At 38.2% G+C, this 21,859-nt stretch overlaps 1 protein-coding gene across 2 annotated transcripts in view; it reads right to left on the bottom strand.

Annotated features, from left to right (window-relative positions):
- ANO3 (anoctamin 3) overlaps positions 1-21,632 on the bottom strand; it is a 292,176-nt gene extending 270,544 nt beyond the window's left edge. For both annotated transcript variants that reach the window (XM_070761935.1, XM_070761933.1), the window contains exon 1: positions 21,398-21,632. In XM_070761935.1, coding sequence (XP_070618036.1) covers positions 21,398-21,551 — 154 coding nt within the window. In that variant the 5' untranslated portion in view covers positions 21,552-21,632. The remainder of the gene's footprint in view (positions 1-21,397) is intronic.
- Positions 21,633-21,859: the final 227 nt, after the last annotated feature.

Below are 21,859 nucleotides of genomic sequence, written 5' to 3'. Positions count from 1 at the left end.
TAGAGTAAATATTATGGTCAGCACTTTTCCTCAAACTACCAAAAGTAGCAGTATGATTATAGAAAAGTGATTTTATTCTTGAAATGACACTTCAACTCACTTCAAAATGAGATTTCCAGATGTATATACTTATATAGAAATCCTTACATGTGAGGAAAAATGGCTTCATCTTTGCTGTTGTTTCATCTCTAACCTGATAAAATCATAGCTATCAAGTCTGAAATTGAAAGGAAATTGAAAGGATTTTATGTGGTGGAGAAATAGAGTGTAATCTCTTACAAGCAGTTTGTTCTACAACAGCAAATACCGATAAATATTTTAGCTGTTGCCTATGCCTTTGTTATAAACTCAGCAATGTATCCAACTACAATAGTGGAATCTGTTCTAATTTATTTGAAACGTATTTATAGTAGCCATTTTCATGTTGTGCATGACATTTTTATAGTACTTTTTAGAGAATTGTCTTTGCCTTGAAGAATTTAGTCCACATTAGATAAATATAGAATGGGAGGATTAAAAAAGCAAACAGAGGCTAAACAAAAGAAAGATGGTCCAGAAGGGCTATTCTAAGTAGTGTAAACAAGCAATTTATTGAAGTTTGTTTACATGTGGCAGACATTTATGGAAATTCTAAAAAAAAAATCATTTACTACCCATATTGTCTTTTGTTAATGAATAGAAATAATAGTTTAAAATATGCAAGATGTAAAAAGAAATTGAAAGAAAAATAAATGGAAGCTTTCAATGAAAGCATATAGTCCATCAGCCACTCTGAAGTGGAGCTCCAAAATCTTACAGAACTTAATTTTAATAATGCACTTGATGCCATTGTATGTCCATTCCAAATAGGCCCAAATCCAACAGACACAGATATATGACAGGAGCAGTGGAGGTGATGTGTCGATTCCTAGAGGCTATGAGGATCTGGATGGGTGTCAACAGACTGTCCCCACAAGACGGAGTGGCTGTGAGTTTTCCCTCTCAAGGACAACACCATCTGTCCTTCCATCACACTGGGAATGGTCTACAAATTGGGTAATCTTCAATCCACAGCTATCATAGGGGTAAAATAAGCAATCAGGAAATAATAAATATTAATAGCAATCTTAAGGATACAAGCAACAAGTTACAGTCATACAGTCATAAATGGGAGAAGATAGGTGATAAGAATGATGAAGAAAAAAATAGTAATAATAGTAGTGCAGACTTAGTGAATAGTTTGACAGTGTTGAGGGGATTATTCGTTTAGCAGGTGATGGCGTTTGGGAAAAAAACTGTTCTTGTGTCTAGTTGCCTTGGTACGCAGTGCTCTATAGCGATGTTTTGAGGATAGGAGTTGAAACAGTCAACAGTTATGTCCAAGATGCAAGGGGTCAGTAAATATTTTCACAGCCTTCTATTTGATTGGTGCAGTATACAGGTCCTCAATGGAAGGCATGTTGGCAGCACTTGTTTTTTTCTATAGTTCTGATTATCCTCTACCTGAGGGGTAGAAAATTGGGAAAATATTTTGCCTGAAATACAGAACTGTCACATTTCAGGCATTCTATACAGAATACTTTGTTTCTGCCGGATTTCAGACAAAATAAAATGTGGATGGATAAGTAGGAGAAAGATAACATGCATTAGGAGAGAGAGTTGCTGCATAATGTACCTTGACCTCCTAAAAGAAAAAGCAGATCAAAATCTCACTAACAAATAAATATATTGGGGATATAACCAAAGAAAGTGAACAGTTAAATAAAAAGGAAATTGTCAAAAGCAAAAAAGAACATGAATTTGCTATGTATTGGGTATGCTGGCATATTATCTAGGAAACTATGGAAATAGGATAGTATCTGACTTCCTTTGGCATTTCACTGCTTCCTTTTTATGCAGTTTTTTTGAACACTGTGTTCTTTTGATAGTAGCAAAAAGAAGAAGAGACTAAAATACATTCAGATAAATATATCTGAAGGACAAGGACAACTTACTCCCAAACAAAGGAAAAATGTAATAAACAGAAATTTGCATCCAACATCCATTTAAAGAATCTTTGAAGCCTACAAATAAAGTGTATACATTCTTTGAAAATACTTCCTGTCATTATTTACAACTTGACATTTTGTCCCTGTATATCTGTGTATGCTTGGATGAGTTTTTAGTGAGCCCCAGGGAGAAAGAGGAAAAAAGAAGAGGAGAAATATCTTCCACTTTTGGAAACTCTCTTATGAAATACAGACTACTATATTTAAATTACTCCAAACAGTTCATTAATATACCATTATAGATCAAAATAAGTGTGTGTTATGTTAGATTTTTTAAAACAAAGATGTTTGTATGACTAATGCATAGATGTGTCTGAAAACAACAAAGAACAACTTCAGTTAAGGAAAGAGCATTACAGATATTACGTGTGCCTATTGCATATGTGTGGTTTATTAATGAGAAATAGTCTTTGCCCATTTACATTAAACTCTATGAATGTTCTAAGTGCAGTGTTAAAAGGGGGTCTGAATAGAAATTACATTTACTTTGCTGTGTGGACCTGGAGATAAAAACATGAATCGGGAGTAGAAACTTGTTTTAAAGAAATTAATACATAATTTGACAGTTATGAACAAAGTCTAGTTTTTCAAATGTTAACGATGACATGATAGAGAACTTTTAATGACTTGGCATCGGACCACATTACTTACGTGACTGCCTTCTGTCGCATAAATCCCTGAGGCCAGTTAGGTCCCACAGAGTTGGCCTTCTCCAGGTCCTGTCAACCAGACAATGTCATTTGGTGGGGCCTAGGGGAAGAGCCTTCTCTGTGGGGGCCCCAGGCCTCTGGAATCAGCTTCCCCCAGAGACTCATACTGCCCCCACCCTCCTTGCCTTCCGCAAGAGTCTTAAGAGTCACCTATACCGCCAGGCTTCAGGCAATTAGACCCTACCCCTCTGATCAATAAATGTGATGCTTGGTGTGATTAGACTGTCTGATTGAGTATTATATAGGGTTTTTAGTCGTACTTTTAAAAATATATTAGATGTGTTCTCTATGCTTTGTTTTACATATATTCTGTGAGCTGCCCCGAGTCTTCAGAGAAGGGCGGCATACAAATATAATAAATTGAATTGAATTAAATTGAATTAATTAGAAGTAAGCAATTTGTGGATTTGCTATCACACTGAACTTTTTTTTAAAAAAAAATAGTTTATGCCAACTTTATTATTTTATTATATACTTGATCTCCATTTAGTCACCCCCGGGGGGCCCTTTCTCCAGAAGAGCTGACAATAACACAATTTCTTGAAAACAGATAAAAACTCTACCTTAAAAGGGACATCATGCTGTTTATTCCTTAAGCATTGGAATTTTTCTGTCAAAAAGCAGGAGCAGTGCCTTTTGTCATGGAAATTAACATAGCTTGCTATCAAAACTGCCTGTGTTATATCAAGAAGGATAGCCCTTTATATTGTTAGTTATCTTATGCTACCAAGGTATTTTTATGGTTCCTCAGAAATGTTATTAAGACCTCTAAGTGAAAAATTCCATAAATCAAGAGAGCAGATGTAAAAATTTCTCTCTTAAATGCTCCAAACCTCTTGACAATGAGTTTTAAACAGAGAAGGCTGTACAAGGTTCAAACCTAAACATAAAGGGTTTTTCCTTAACTGGGGGGGGGGGCACCACAGATAATCCTGAGCGCTCTTGATCTTCTCTTCTATTGCAAACAAACAAAAAATTCTTTGTTTTGGAGGGTGGGCCTTATGTCTTTGATTAGAGTGTGAAATGTAGGTATCATGGCCCCCTATGTTGGCCCCCATCTCTATTGACCTTTCATGAGGCTGAGCATCTTTTTCTGGCTGCATGAATAGTTAACTAGATAGGATTGTTCTTTGCTGCTATATGTTTTATTTTTATTTTTATATTGTATATATAATTATACATATATATATAATTATACAATTATACAATTATACAGTATATATATATATATATGTAACCCTTCCCTGGTACAGAGCTGAAGGGATTGGATACTGTAGCCTAGAGGATAATTCTCTGCCTTACAAGGCAAAGGTTGCAGGTTCAAGTCCCAGTGGGTATGGCTAGCTGATGAGGCCAAAATAAGGCCGAAATAGATCTATCCTAGTCTCCCTTAATTTTCAAATTCAGCTTAAACATGTGACACATACAGATAGAATTGTCGGCTATCAATAAAAAAATTAACTGCCTTGGAAATGGCCCTGGGTTGGGCCGAGAGGCAAAAAATGAGCTGTGATATTCCTTCAATATACCAGGGTGATTCGACACAAAATGTAACCCTTCCCTGGTACAGAGCTTAAGGGATTGGATACTGTAGCCTAGAGGATAATTCTCTGCCTTACAAGGCAAAGGTTGCAGGTTCAAGTCCCAATGGCTAGCTGATGAGGCCAAAATAAGGCCGAAATAGATCTATCCTAGTCTCCCTTAATTTTCAAATTCAGCTTAAACATGTGACACATACAGATAGAATTGTTGGCTATCAATAAAAAAAATTAACTGCCTTGGAAATGGCCCTGGGTTGGGCCGAGAGGCAAAAAAGGAGATGTGATGTTCCTTCAATATACCAGGGTGATTCGACACAAAATGTAACCCTTCCCTGGTACAGAGCTGAAGGTATTGGATACTGTAGCCTAGAGGATAATTCTCTGCCTTACAAGGCAAAGGTTACAGGTTCAAGTCCCAGTGGGTATGGCTAGCTGATGAGGCCAAAATAAGGCCGAAATAGATCTATCCTAGTCTCCCTTAATTTTCAAATTCAGCAAAAAAACAAAAAACAAAAAAACATATGACATATATATATAATTTGTTTTGTAAAATTCCCAGTCACTTAAATATGAGATGAGAGGGATATAAATTGAATGGATGGATGGGTGAGTGAGTGAATGAATGAATGAATGAATGAATGAATGAATGAATGAATGAATGAATCTGGTACATGGCTAAAAAGGATTGTGCATACTTATTTCTGGGTTGTAAAATAGTGAATTGTGTAACTTGCACCCTGATGCATTCTTTGGACAACAGTATATGAAAATTATGAAAGAAATTTGAACCTCTGAGCATAATTTTAATAAATCTTTCAGTACTAGCTCCCTACCCACACTATGGTCACTTGCCACAATCATTCCTATCTTCAAAAAAAGAGATCCAAGCAATGTTGAAAATTACAGACATATCTCTTTGTGTTGTATCACCTGCAAAGTTATGGAATCAATCATAAACCAGTTACACTCTACCTTGAAGCTAATAAGTACAAGTGCACTAGAGTGCCTTCTATCCCCTGTCCTATTGCTCTCCTATATCTCCTATATCTTTCTTCTATTCCTATATCTCTTCTTCTATTCTTTCATTGATATGTTCTATTACTATATCTTCTTTTCTATTCTTTCTTAGATATATTTTACTATGAGTATTTCCTCTATAACCTTCAGCATGTATTTTACTATGTGTATATAGATATATACCCACTAAAACCCTCATTGTGTATTAGACAAAATAAAAAAAAATACTTTCCAATAAACAATTTGGTTTCAGAAAAAAATTATCCTGTAATCTACAACTCTTACACTGTAAAAACATTTGGACCACTCAACTTGACCAAGGTAATCCAATTGATGCTATCTATATCGACTTTTGCAAAGCCTTTGACTCAGTTGTCCACGACAAACTTCTTCTGAAACTCAAATACTACAGCATCTCTGGACTACTACACAATTGGTTAACAGCATTCCTATCTAACAGACAACAAGTGGTCAAAATAGGAAGTGCCACTTCTCTTCCTGTTCCTGTTAACAGTGGTGTCCCTCAAGGTAGTGTTTTAGGACCAACACTATTCATACTATACATAAACGATCTTTGCAATTGCATCACTAGCAATTGTGTTCTCTTTGCAGATGATGTCAAACTATTTAATACCACCGACAATACTGCTACCCTTCAAAAAGACTTTGACCACGTAGCAGAATAGTCTAAAACCTGGCAACTTCAAATCTCCACCACTAAATGCTCTGCCTTACATATTGGTAAAAAGAATCAGAATACTAAATATAAACTTGGAGGAATTGAACTTATTGAAAGATTGAACCTCAATCTTTCAAAGACCTTGGAGTACTCATATCCAGTGACCTAAGTCCTAGAGCCCACTGCAACAACATTGCCAAAAAGGCTTTAAGAGTTGCTAACCTAATCCTTCTCAGCTTCTTCTCTGGTAATTTTGAACTGTTAACAAGACCTTACAAAACATTTGTCAGACCAATCCTAGAATACAGCTCACCTGTATGGAACCCACATTGCATATCTGACATCAACACAATTGAAAGAGTCCAGAAATATTTCACAAGAAGAGTCCTTCATTCCTCTTTCTCACAACAAAATACCTTACTCCGCCAGACTTGAAATTCTTGGTTTAGACAACTTATAACTCCGTCATCTCTGTTCTGACTTAATTATAGTTCATAAAATCATGTCCTTCCTGTTAACTACTTCACCTTCAAGCGCAACAACACAAGAGCACGAAATCGATTTAAAATAAATGTCAACCGCTCCAAACTTGACTGCAAAAAATACAACTTCAACAACAGAGTAATCAACGCTTGGAATGCACTACCTGATTCTGTGGTTTCTACTCCTAACCCCCAAACCTTTAACCTTAGACTATCTACAATTGACCTCTCCCCCTTTCTAAGAGGTGATGTAAGGGGCGTGCATAAGCGCACCACGTTGCCTACCGTCCTTGTCCTATTGTCTTCTTTTGTTATTTTTTATCATTACTTATCTAATATTTTATTTGTACAAATTACCACTCTATAAATTTGATATGATAAAGACCTCAATGAAAATATTATCTGAGTGTGTGGTGGCATAAAACTAGAAAATTCTACAACTCTGAAAAAGGTAGAAAAAGAATTGGAGTATTCTTACAAATATACTAATTCTTTTTCTTACTGATATACTTAGTGGTTTAGTTAATTGGAGTGGGGTGCATAATCATTAAGTGTTGTACCTCATGATTTCTTTGTATTTTTTCTTTTAGGTACACTGAGAGCATTTGCACCAATGACAAATTCCTTGTGTATCCAATCACGTTTGGCCCATAAAGAATTCTATTCTATTCTGTTCTGTTCTATTCTATTCGAAATTAAGGGGACATTAGGTAATTTCAAAGAAAATACCTTAAATGTACAAGTATATTTGAAAATTGCTAGGGAAAGGTTTTTGAATTGGACAAAAGCTTTGAATCAAAATATACTTCAGAATGTATTTTATTTTATTTCAAAAATGCTGTACGGCTTTTGTATATAAAAAAATACATTTCTCTGTTTTTTGTTAGAATATCCTTTATTCTGAGACCATGATAGAGACTGTGAATTTTTCAAAATACAGTGTTCCCTCAAATTCCGCGGGGATGCGTTCCGAGACCACCCGCGAAAGTCAAATTTCCGTGAAGTAGAGACGCGGAAGTAAATACACCATTTTTGGCTATGGACAGTATCACAAGCCATCCCTTAACACTTTAAACCCCTAAATTACCATTTCCCATTCCCTTAACAATCATTTACTCATCATTATTACTGGTACTCACAATTGAATAAGACACTTAGTGATCCTGATATTTATAAACATAATTATTTATTAATAATAATTATTTTTTTGTTATTTATTTGCAAAAATTATTAGTTTGACAATGACATGACGTCATCGGGTGGGAAAAACTGTGGTATAGGAAAAAAACTGTGAAGTATTTTTTAATTAATATTTTTTTGAAAAACCGTGGTATAGGCTATTCGCGAAGTTCGAACCCGCGAAAATCGAGGTAACACTGTATACTCTTTGAGTGTGGGAATGGTGGGGAAGAAAACATGAGGAAATTGTATAATCTATTATAGTCCATCTACATGTTGTTCCCAATTGTCTTCTGGCATTTTTACAATGAGTGTGGCTTTCCCATTGGTGAGATCCATGGAAGCTTTGCGTTGCTTACAGCTTTATGGCGGGAATCATATCTTTTCATTTTAGAATGTTTCCAAGTCTTTTAAGTGCCTGGCCTGGCCTGGCCTGGCTTGACCTAGCTTGGCAGCCCTTTTATTTCTTAAAGCTATAAATACATCATTGTCACACCATGTTCAAATACCTGTCAACTGGGACCTTGAGAGACTATTTTAAAAATTTTCCTTGTTTGATTTGAGGAAAGGAATTTTTCAACAGCTTTATCTAGCCAAAGATATAAGTGGTCCTCAACTTACAACCATTTAGTTAATCACAATTCAAAGTTACAACAGTACTGAAAAAAGTGACTTATGATCATTTTTCAACTTATGGCTGTTGTAGCAACCCCATGGTTACGCAATCAAAATTGGTAACTGCTTGGTAACTGCTTGGTAACTGGCACATAAGTATGACAGTTACAGTATCTTGGGGCCACATGATCATTTTTTGTGACCTTCTAACAAGAGGAGTCAGATTCACAACAATTGTGTTTAATAATTTAGCAGTTGCAAAAATTCACTTAACTATTGCAAAGAAAGATCATAAAACAGCGCAAAACTCAATAACCACCTCACCTAGCAATGGACATTTTGGGCATGTAAGTTGAGAACTACAGTGTTCCCTCGATTTTTGCCGGGGATGCGTTCTGAGATTGTCTGCGAAAGTCGAATTTCCGCGAAGTAGAGATGCGGAAGTAAATACACTATTTTTGGCTATCACAAGCCTTCCCTTAACACTTTAAACCCCTAAATTACAATTTCCTATTCCCTTAGCAACCATTTAGATTCTTACTCACCATGTTTATTTATTAAACTTTATTAAAATATATATTTATTAAAGGCGGATGAAAGTTTGGCGATGACATATGACATCATCGGGCGGGAAAAACCGTGGTATAGGGAAAAAACCTGCAAAGTATTTTTTAATTAATATTTTTGAAAAACTGTGGTATAGACCTTTCATGAAGTTCGAACTTGCGAAAATCGAGGGAACACTGTACCTATATCTGTGGCAGAGGTGGATTCCTTCCAATTTGGACCGGTTCATCCCAACCGGTAACAAACCACTGGGGATGTCACAATGACATCACGGAATTGATTCTGTCAGTGCTGGTCCATGGACACTGCAATCTTTTTCTTTTATTTTTTTAATAAAAATGAGGGTTTGTGATTTGATGTGGAAATGAAGAGCAGGAGAAGCCTAAAGCAGTGTAGGCCTGCCACTCCATATTAAATGAAATATACAGTATAATAAAACTGAATGACTACCTTCATGGGCTGTGGCGGTGAACTGTGATGATGCAGTGATTAAAATGCAGTACTGCCAGCTACTTCTGCTGCCTGCTGGTTGCCTGCAGTTTAGCTATTTGATACCCACCCACTCAAAGTTCACTCAGCCTTCCATCCTTCCAAGCTTGGTAAAATGAGGACCCAGATTATTGGGGGCAATATGTGACTCTGCAAACTGCTTAGAGAGGGCTGTAAAAGCACTGTGAAGTGGTATATAAGTCTAAGTGCTATTGCTATTCTCATATCGGTGTGATGAATCCAATCAGACTCAATATCTGCATACATGGAAATTAAATTTCATTACTTTAACCACCCTAAAAGTGTCAGAAAAGCCATCAAGCTTGCAAGGCACATATCCAGCTTTGAATTACATAATTCCCTGCTTCAACTTGTGAATCTCTTGGCTAAAGTATTGAGAAATCAAAGCAGCCTTCCACAGTTTTGCATAGCCCAGTCGTTTAGTGTCATCTGTAGACTTTGCTGCCACATTTACCTGTGACTCTTGTTTTGATCATCAAATTGTACAGATCTTAAAATGGATTCTTAAGAATCATTAGCACAAAGGTGCCTTAATTTTAATAATGCTATTTTTATTCCTATATTTTTAATTTGTCTTCTTCTCCTGACACAAGTTAATGTAGAAGAAAAAAACACACATGAAATGATTACTTATGTATGACAATCTTTTTCAACCCCACCTTGTTAAAGTCAGTTTCTAGTCTGCTTAAATCACAAAATACAGAGGCTGAGAAATGTGTTATCTGTAAAGGCATTTGTCCTTATTATCTAACTCTTTCTTGTGGAGAGTTTGAGGAGGGTGCAGAAAAAAAGTAAACACGATAAATACAAGCCTAATTAACAACATTTGTGTAAATGTCTACTTTTAGGCTCTATGATGTCAGACAGATTGGACTTTTAAGTAAATCAGCATTGTTCACACTTGCCAGTGGAGACGAACAGGCAGCCAAATTCTCTTTTTAAAAAAAATATTTAGACTTTTTAGACTCCTCTTTATTTATAACACCCTGCTTCCTACACTGATTTTTTTGTAAAGCAAAAACAATTTGTTCCAAGCTATCTTCCCCAAAGGAAATAAAATGTAAATTATAAATAAAAGAGATAAGTAATATTGAAAAAAAAAAAAGACCCAATTATGTGAATCCTTCCAAGTGTTTATTTGTCTTACCATTTGATTATTCGTGCATTCCTTTTTGGGGCATCTTTACCTTTCTGATCCTAGTGTACAAAGTCCCATTAAAAAAGACAAATGAACTTGATTGCAACCTTTCACAATTGCCAGGTACAAAGGGAAACAAAGCAATGAATTAATTAAGATGAAAAGAAATAGGAAATGGGTGAAGCCACCTTCATTTTCAGCAGAAGACAGCCTCAAAAGAAGGCATCACCCAAATAAAAGCTCTGTCCCTAGTACTAGGTCTAACTTCATTTATTAAAATTCCAAAGAGTAAGGCATTTTTAGGCAATCTATATGGGTATAGATCAGTGATGGCAAACCTATGGCATGGGTGCCACAGGTGGCACATGGAGCCATATCTGCTGGCACACAAGCCGTTGCCCTAGTATAGGTCCAACATACATATATGTGCCAGCCAGCTGATTTTTGGCTCGCACATAGACTCCGAGATGGCATTTTTGGCTTCCATAGAGCCTCCGGGGTGATGGGAGAGGGTGTTTTTACCCTTCTCCAGCTTCAGGGAAGGCTTTGGAGCCTGGGGAGGGTGAAACACAAGCCTACTGGACCACCAGAAGTTGGGAAACAAGCCATTTCCGGCCTCCAGAGGGCCTCCGTAGGGAAAGGGTTGCTGTTTTCACCCTCCCCAGGCATTGAATTATAGGTGTGAGCACTCGTGCATGCAAGATAGCACATGTGCACGATCTTTCAGCACCCAAGGAAAACAAAGGTTTGCCTTCACTGGTATAGGCAGTCTGTCCGTAATCCAGTCCTACAACAAACAAGTCATTCACTTCCAGAGACAACCAACAAAATGAAAATGTCTTTCCCAACATATGTCTAGTGATCAGTCAGACTTCAGACCCATGAGCAGTCTCATCTGTTGAGCTTTCCCAAGGAAAACATGTTTGGAATGCAAACTCTCTTGTCCAGCATCGTTTCCCCTAATTTGCAAATGTTTCTTGAAGAAGAAAACCTGCAAACATCTGACAAAGAACCACCAAGAACCAAGCACAACACAACTCCACCAAAAGCCTCAACAACAGAAGCTAACCTCCCTCACCCCAAGCCAGCCAAAAAGAAAAGGAGAGTACTGGTAATTGGAGACTCAATCCTCAGGGGAACTGAGCCTCCCATCTGCAGACCAGACAACCAATCTAGAGAGGTGTGCTGCCTCCCTGGAGCTAAAATCTCTGACATAACTGAAAACCTCACCAAAATACTCAAACCCATGGACTACTACCCACTATTGGTGATTCATGCGGGAACCAATGACACAGGGAAAGACATGAACCAAATTATGAAAGACTATGACCACTTGGGCAACACAATCAGAAAAACAGGTGCTCAGGTTGTTTTTTCTTCCATCCTCCCCACTAGAGGACGACACCCCGCCAGAGAACGCAAAATCCCACAGATAAATCACTGGCTTAAAGGATGGTGTCGCCATAAGAACTTCGGCTTCCTCGACCATGGCCTGCACTATCTCCAAGAAGCGACGGGCTACACCTCACTAGAGCGGGGAAGAACCTCCTAGGCAACCGACTAGCCCAACTCATCAGGAGGGCTTTAAACTAGCTCTGAGAGGGGAGGGTGACCAAACTATACGACAAAACACTGAACAAAACAAGGAAGGGGAACGGGACAAGTCTACAAACAAACCTGAGAATAAAAAATTTCTACCTGCAAACAAACACAAACATCTAAAATGCCTGTACACGAACGCACAAAGCTTGGGAAACAAACAAGATGAACTGGAATTATTAATACACGAGGGCCAATACGATCTAATTGGAATCACAGAAACCTGGTGGGACGAAACACACGCCTGAAACACACAGATAATGGGTTACAACCTCTTCAAGAAGAACAGGTCAAACAAGAAAGGAGGAGGTGTTGCACTATACATCAAAGACCACTACACTGCCACAGAACTACATCCAACCAAAGATGATAACCCCCTAGAAATCATATGGGTCAACATAAAAGAAAAAAAGAGCAACACCACAATTGGAGTATACTACAGACCACCCAATCAAACAGACAGAATGGACGACCTCTTCACATGCCAACTAACAGACATATGCAACAAACACAGCACGGCAATAATGGGGGACTTCAACTACCCAGACATCAACTGGAAAACTAACTCAGCACCAAGCGGAAAGTCTGCCAAATTTCTTTCCAGTCTAGCTGACAACTTTCTAACCCAAAAAGTTGAAACAGGAACCAGAGGGAATGCTATATTAGACCTAATACTAACAAACAGGGAAGAAACAATAGAGGGAACAGAAGAAGAAGGGAAACTGGGAGAGAGCGACCACGTCATCCTCAAATTCAACATAGTGCAATCACTAGCTACTATACCCAACACCACTACAGTCCCAGACTTCAGAAAAGCGGACTTTAACAAGCTCAGAGCAAACCTTGAACAATGCCCCTGGAACGAACTCTTAGAAGGAAAAACCACTCAGGAAGCCTGGGTGATCCTAAAAAACAGCATCATAGACGCCCAAAACAACGCAATCCCCATGAAAAGGAAAAACAGGAAAACCAAAACTAAACCTGCATGGCTAAACAAAGCCCTCGCAGATGACATAAAAGGAAAAAAAGCTAAGTACAAACAATGGAAAGAAGGACTCATAACCAAAGCGGAATATCAGCAAACAGCCAGTTCCTGCAAACAAAAAATAAAAACAGCAAAGGCACAATATGAACAACACCTTGCAGCGGAAGTCAAAGACAACAAAAAAAGATTCTTCCAACACATCAACAATAAGAAGAAAATCAAAGAAACAATCGTCACACTAAAAAACGAAGAGGGTAGAGAAATCACAGACAGCAATGACCAAGCACAGCTACTCAACGCCTACTTTGCATCAGTCTTCACACAAAAGGGAACCTCCCTCCAACCAATCTGCAATTTAACTGCAACAAACTGCCCCAGAACCAAACTCAACATAGACAAAAGCACAGTGAGGGACTACCTGAGGGAACTCAACGAATACAAATCACCAGGGCCAGACGGACTTCACCCCAAAGTCCTAAAAGAATTGGCAGACACCATAGCGGAACCACTCCTCCTCATCTACCAAATATCCTGGATCACTGGAGACCTACCGGAAGACTGGAAGCGAGCTGACGTAGTCCCCATCCACAAAAAAGGCAAAAAGACCAACCCAGGTAACTACAGACCAATCAGTCTGACCTCTATACCTGGAAAAATACTGGAGAAAATAATCAAAAAACAACTTACCCACTTCCTAGAAACAAACAAGATCATATCCAATAGCCAGCATGGATTCATCAGAAACAAATCATGCCAAACCAATCTCATATCATTTTTCAACACCATAACCAAGTCAATTGACCAACGCAACTCAGTGGACCTCATATACTTGGACTTCAGTAAGGCTTTCGATAAAGTCGACCACAATCTCCTAATCCACAAACTAGAAAAAAATGGAGTAGATTACTACACATGTAGATGGATAAACAGTTGGCTGACCAACCGCACCCAACGAGTTGTCCTCAACGGCACCAAATCCACATGGAAAAAAGTATACAGTGGAGTACCACAGGGCTCTGTCCTGGGTCCTGTACTCTTTAACATCTTCATCAATGACCTGGACGAGGGAATAAAAGGGGAACTAATAAAATTTGCAGATGACACCAAGCTGGCGGGGGTAGCCAACACCCTTGAGGACAGGCTCAGAGTACAAGAAGACCTAGACAGACTATCACAGTGGGCCCATACCAACAAAATGAGGTTCAACACCGACAAATGCAGAGTCCTCCACCTCGGCAAAAAGAACCCTAGACATACATACAGCCTGGGAGATACCCCACTCAGCAGTAGTGACTGCGAAAGAGATCTTGGAGTCTTGGTGGACAATCAACTAAACATGAGTCAGCAGCAGCCAAAAAAGCCAACTCAATCCTAAGCTGCATCAACAGAGGAATACGCTCCAAGACCAGGGAAGTACTAATACCACTCTACTATGCCCTGGTCAGACCCCACCTGGAGTACTGCATCCAATTTTGGTCACCTCACTACAAAAAAGACATCGAAACTCTGGAGAAGGTGCAAAAAAGAGCAACCAAAATGATTAGGGGACTCGAAACCAAGACTTACGAAGAGAGATTGAGAGAACTGGGCATGGACAGCCTAGAAAAAAGAAGGTCTAGAGGGGACATGATAGCAGTTTACAGATACTTGAGGGGTTGCCACGGTGAGGAGGGGGTCTCTTTATTCCCCAGGGCACCAGAGGGCCGGACGAGGAACAATGGTTGGAAGCTGACCAAGGAGAGATTCAACCTGGAAATAAGGAAGAACTTCCTGACGGTCAGAGCGATCAACCAATGGAACTGCCTGCCAGGGGAGGTGGTGAACTCCCCAACTCTGGACACCTTCAAGAGGAGATTGGACTTCCATTTGGCTGGGGTGCTGTAGGGTTTCCTGCTCAGGCAGGGGGTTGGACTCGATGACCTAACGGTCCCTTTCAACTCTATTAATAAAATAAAAAATAAAAAAATAAAGATAGATAAAATTTTATACAGAGTAGGGAATATTTCTTTTTCAATAGATTTTAATGCCTGGAAATCATTGGGATGGAAAGTGATCATCATTCAGAATTATGGCTCGGTACATCAATCTCTGTTTGCAAGAGTAATTCTCAAGATCGGTAAATTCTCAGGTTGGAATCAGCACTGAACCATCTGCTTTGCAAAAATACTCTGTTGATTCATTTAAATACTATTTAGTAAAACCTAGATACAAGAGAAATCCATGCTGACAGAACAATAGAAAAGATAATAGGAAAGGCAACAGGGAATCTGCTCTGAAGCAACCAATTTACTGTTTTTAGTCACACACAACATTTTTGGGTACAGTACATTTTTGGGTACAGTAGATGTGTGGTGAAATTAGAAAATTGTGTATATCAGTCATCTTTTGCTCTGAGAAAATTTATCTTTATCTATTATATTGTGAAGGAAAGGGGGCCAGCCTTAACCAAACTATGCCAACCTGTTCTGTACAGTTATAAACCACTGGACATTTGCTCTTTAAATAGACCAGGATTTGTATATCAGACTAAAAACTTAAAAGTAAATAGCTCATCAGAAGGAGGAAGAGCAGGCATGATGTACTATACCCTTGGGAAATACTGAACTTCTATATCCAGATTAGTTTCCATTTAATTTTTGCCATGTGAGTACATAAGCCAGGAACCTTGAGGGCAGAGGGCAGTGACTCAGCGTGTCAAATCTCTGTGTGAGCTTTCAATTATCTCTGGCAAAGAGCCTACGTTATAGAGAGGGACTTATAGATAAAGCCAAGTCTAATAAATGATACAAAAATATGCTAAGAGTACAGAAGGATCTTTTAAATTAATTGAAATTGTAGCAATTGCAACACTTGACCCTAAAAATTCCAAATATGGCAGGTTTATTAGCCTTCCTTCTGCTAATGGATATGGTGATTGTTAATTCAGTAGTACCAAAATGTTATGGATTATTCTTTATAAAAGGTGATCTGGACAGAACCCTAGGAATGAGAGTTAATAGAGCATGTTACAATAAGCTACTTGGATGAGCTCTTGGGTGGAATGTAGTAATATTTTAGCAGCAATTCCACATGTGTTTCTTTACTTTTCAAAGATAGGAAAAGATATTTATTGAACATATACTTGCTGCTGTTGAAAACATGTACAGTGGTTTATACTACATCCCTAAAATAATATAGAGCATATAGAGCTATAGAGCACTGCACACCAAGAACAGTTTTTTCCTGAATGCCATCACTCTGCTAAACAAATAATTCCCTCAGCACTGTCAAACTATTCATTAAGGCTGCATTACTATTACTATGAATCTTCTCATCATTCCTATCACCTATCTCCTCATGACTGTATGACTCTAACTTGTTGCTTGTATCCTTACGATTTATATTAATATTGATTGTTTCCTGATTGCTTATTTGTACCCTATGACAATCATTAAGTGTTGTACCTCATCATTCTTGACAAATGTATTTTGGCGGAAAGATGGCGAGACTTGGTTGCGAAGAACTGGCAATCGTCAGGAAAGCAGAAAAGGATCACTGATTTCTTTAAATTTTGAGAGGACTAAACTGTTTATACTTTATTTATTTATTTATTTATTTATTTATTTATTTATTTATTTATTTATTTATTTATTTATTTATTTATTTATTTATTTATTTATTTATTTATTTATTTATTTAATTGGATTTGTATGCCGTCCCTCTCTGAGGACTCGGGGTGGCTCACAGCATATATAAAAACCGAACAATAATGTACAGTAATCCAATTAATACTACAATTAAAAGAGAAGATTAACCAAACAATTAACTTATTAACCAAACATTCAGCAATCATACTAAGGCATTCAGTGGTCAGGGGAAGATCTAAAAATCTCAAGCCTGGTGGCAAAGATGAGTTTTTAAGCTCTTTCGGAAGGCAAGGAGGGAAGGGGCAGTGCGAATCTCTGGGGGGAGTTGATTCCAGACGGCCGGGGCTTCCACAGAGAAGGTTCTACCCATAGGTTCCGCCAACCGACATTGTTTGGTTGATGGGACCCTAAGGAGGCCAACTCTGTGGAACCTCACCGGTCACTGTAATTCGTGCAGCTGAAGGCGGTCTCAGAGATAATCTGGTCCTGTGCCATTAAAATGTTGTTAATGTAACATTAATGCAATAAAACTTCAATATGTTTGCAAATCATAGTGATTTCAAGGCTTTTCTTAGACCCTCTGAATTATCTGACATTTTCGGCTATCAGACTATCAGTTCGCCCGTTTATTTCGGATAAATAAGACTCTACTGTATCTATGTATATTACAAATGTGTACTTGACAAAATTAAATTACATTAAATTGAAGTAAAATCAAATAAAATAATACCAAAAACTCAAATGTTTTAATGCTTTCTATTGGTTCTCCTAATGTCAGATTGGTTAGATCTACTTATTTATTTCCACGTCACAGGAACTGTTACTGTTAGGTTTAAATGATTCTTTACAATGGTCATAAAAAAGCTATGAGTTATGACTGTTTTCACATGACATCCTCATGGTCACAGAATCAAAATTTGGATGTTTGGCAACCAACAGTATTTAAGATGTTTGCAGTGTGTCAGAGTCAGCCAATCATCTGTTGTGACTTTCTAACAAGCAAAGTCAATGGGAAGCCAGATTCACTTAACAACCATGCTACTAACTTAACAATTAATTCACTAAGGAACTGTGCTTGCAAAATGGGGCAAAATTTGTTGCTTAGCAACAGAAATTTTGTGCTTAAATGTGGCTATGGGTCAAGGATTACCTGTATTTAAAGAGACAAAAAAGAAAACAAAGAAGTGAGAAGAGGACCTAACAACAAGTCACAGGTTGACTGGAGAAACTTGCAGCCTTTCTACTGTTTGCTCTGTTTATAAGCAGGTGCTAATTATGCATTAGAATTGTTTCTTATTCCTATGAGATAGTTCTTGATATGTCAGAAGAAAGGCCCAAGAGGCTAGGATGCAGTAACAATGGTTTATTAACAATCAGTAAACAGAACAGAGAAAAAACCCTTTGACAGGTTATTTATGCTCCCAACTAACTGACAGAACAACCAACCACAGAGCAGTAACGATCCCGCCCAAACAAAGCTCCCCAACAACAACCAATAGCTTAAGGGGAAAGGTTTATCCAATCAGGAGATACATAACAGTTCTTTTGCCCTCTGGATGTAAATACAGTGGTCCCCCGATCATTGCGAGGGTTCCGTTCCAGGACCCCTCGCAATGATCGGTTTTTCACGAAGTAGCGCTGCGGAAGTAAAAACACCATCTGCGCATGCGCAGATGGTGTTTTTACTTCCGCCGCAGCAGCGAGGAGCCGAAGATTGGGGTTTCCCCACCGCCGACGCAAACTCCTCGCTGCCGCTCGCCCTTCGCCCGCCCACGCCGTTCGCTCGCGCCGCTTCCCAGCTGAGTCCTGAAGCCAATTCGCGGGCGGGCGAAGGGCGGGCGAGCGGCGGGCGCGCGGGCAGGCAGGCGGCGGACAAGACAAGCGGCGGGCGCGGCAGCAGCGAGGAGTTTGCATGGGCGGTGGGGAAACTCCTCGCTGATGCCCGCCGCTCGCCCTCCCGCCAGCAAGAGGGGGAAGACCCAGGGAAGCCGCCCAGCAGCTGATCTGCCCGGCGCCATCTATGCATGCGTGGCCATAGAAAAAAAGGGCGCGCATGCGCAGATGGTGTTTTGACTTCCGGGTTGAAAAATCGCCATATAGCCATTTCGCAATGATCGGGATCGCAATACCCGGGGGATCACTGTATGACACTGCTTACATTCAGGCATCATATGTTTAACTTGCTTGTACTTGCTCAGGTAACAAATGATTATACATCAAATGCAAACCTAAGTCAGATATGTTCTATGGATCATGTGAGACAAGTGTGGGTACCGGTTTGTTCAGGGATATGCTGTAAGGGCATGTGCATGCACAGTACCAAAACAAAACTTCTGTGCATGCACAGAAGCAAAAAAACAAGATGGTGACACCTATGGAACCAGTCAAGAGAACTGGTTCATGGATGTGGCAGGCCACGGTAGCTGCCTGTTCCAGTGACCCAGGCCATCAAGTTATTACTGCTTCTATAGAACCAGTCCGAACTGATAGGAACCCAGCTCTGGTGTGAGATGAAATACATCACGAAATAAATTTCCTATTACAGCAGAGAAAATCTCAATATAGTACTGAATCAAGTATGAACCATTTTGTTTCTCTCAGTCACTGAGCCTTGAAAATACTGAATAGAATTTGAAGTTGTATATATATATGAGCATAAACAAAATGTATGATATTTTACAAAGTCCTCCTTGTAGACAGGAATTTCCCTTTGAGGCTTTTATTTTTAAACATCGTATTTAATAGGGTTTTGGATTTAATCTTGCTTTGCAAAACAGCTAACAAGCCATACATAATAAGATGATCCAAGAGGTTTCACAAGTTAAAAAAAGAACCCTTCAGGGTATTAACTTCAATGAATCTTCAGAAAGGATTTCTTCCAATTCATATTTTCAAGACAGTCCTTAAAATTGGTCTTAGATGACAATTTTGATATCAATGTTGAACACGACAATTACAAGCAGGGTAAAAATGGGAGCATAATATTTTCAATTCTCCATTTTCTATTGAAAAGTATCTTTTCTCTATTCCTTCTTATTTGTAACATGATGGAAATTGTGGAGACTAATTCATTGAGGTATGAGTGAGTGAGGCAGCTTATGAACAACAAATTCAATTACTAATATGTGAAGGCAATATAATATTGTGGCAAGTTATATAGATTCCCCTACCCCACATGTATTTAAGTTTCATCCACTTCAATCTTCTCAAGTTTACTGACTTCTAAAGTTTACTGACAATTCAGTAAACTTTATTTTAAATTCTCAAATTAAGAAGAAAAATGTATGATAGATATGATAGAACAATTTAGTTCAAAGTTGCCATCACCATAGATAAAATACTCTTTGCTGCAACAACTAGCTTTCAGATCTAGTTGCAATTGCTAAAACAACCATAATATATATATATATATATATATATATATATATATATATATATGTATGTATGTATGTATGTATGTATGTATGTATGTATGTATGTATTTATGTATTTATGTATGCATATATTTATTGAATTTATATGCCACCCCTCTACGAGGACTCATATATATTCATATATGCACACACATGCATATAAACACATACATACGTGTATGTGTGTATATGTCTGTATTTTTGCCATTAAAATTAAAGTCAGGCTACCTGTGTCAAAACAAAGTGCTGTGTGGTATCATCAAGATTAAGACATTCATTATCACATAGATTAGTCAAGATCTGAGTTTAAACTATAAATATTGGTGGAACATTATAATTAGCAAGACTTATAGTATCCCTTCCTTGGTTTGCAAGACCTTAGTGTTAATTTTATACATTCAACCATATGATCTACTGAACTCATTGAGAATTACTTCTGAGCATGCATGAAGTAGATTATACAGTTACATGCAAAGACCAGACTTATAATCGCAGAAAAAAGAATATCTCTTATGCCGTAAACACATGGATGCAATGACATCTCATTTGAAAATATGCAAAGCAGCAATGTGAGCAACCTTATTTTGTACATGATCAGCTCATGCTCCCTTCTTTCCTCTTAGAAGTGCCTGAGAACACTCTTCTGTAGATGGAGGCCAGCTACTTACTACCAAAGAAGCACATTATATTTTGATTGGCAGAGTTAACAACACTTGGATGAATCACCATCCACCAATTAAAAGAGCTTGAATATTGCATAATGGAAAAGGCTCTAAGTAAATACAGGTCAGCTTCATTCATTGACCGCAAGATTTCTATGGTTCCTATATATATATTTAAAATGTTACTATTTAAATAGAAACATAGAAACATAGAAAAAGACCTCATGGTCCATCTAGTCTGCCCTTATACTATTTCCTGTATTTTATCTTAGGATGGATATATGTTTATCCCAGGCATGCTTAAATTCAGTTACTGTGGATTTACCAACCACGTGTGCTGGAAGTTTGTTCCAAGCACCTACTACTCTTTCAATAAAATAAACGTTGCTTCTGATCTTTCCCCCAACTACCCTCAGATTGTGCCCCCCCTGTTCTTGTGTTCACTTTCCTATTAAAAACAAGTAAAACCAATGTTATCAGATATAAATTCTGCAGTTATTTAACCATGATCTTATATCCAGTTTATATCCATGTTGGTAACTAACTGTGTTGATGGTCAAAAACTACTATATATTCAATTCTACATATTGCTCTATTGTTAGTTACAAGATGGCACCCCAAAATAAAATATAAAGTGAGGTGCTTACCACTAGGTAAAGAGACTGAAGAATAAAGTTCATACTTGTACCAATCCAATTGCGGGCTGCTGAATTTGGTCTCATTAAGCTCTGGCTGTGAAGCACATCTGCCACCTGCTTCTTCTGGAAATAAAATGTCCAGTTCAATTTTCTCAAATGACATTTCAGTCCACTGTACTTTAAAAAGTTCAGGTATCTGCTGGTTAAGATGAATTGACACCAGCTAATGCAGTTTGCCTGTGGACTAAAATCTTGCAAACAAAATGTCCTTTGATTATTTCAGGAAAATTCTCATTTGCTTACAAAATGCCAGAATCACCAATTCCAGTTAAGTTAAGTGGGTTCAGGCTATGGATTTCCTAGTTTTTCCAGGTTTAAAGAGGTGAAAAAAAGTCCCCTACTTCTTTAAAAAGTTCTTCTGCACTTGTGTAAAAGAACTGCTATGGTCCTTTGGTGCAGCTGCAATAGCAA

The sequence above is a fragment of the Erythrolamprus reginae genome, chromosome 1 (genome assembly GCF_031021105.1).
Source record: "Erythrolamprus reginae isolate rEryReg1 chromosome 1, rEryReg1.hap1, whole genome shotgun sequence".
NCBI classification, from domain to species: Eukaryota; Metazoa; Chordata; class Lepidosauria; order Squamata; family Dipsadidae; genus Erythrolamprus; species Erythrolamprus reginae.
This window is presented reverse-complemented; position numbering and strand designations above follow the sequence as displayed.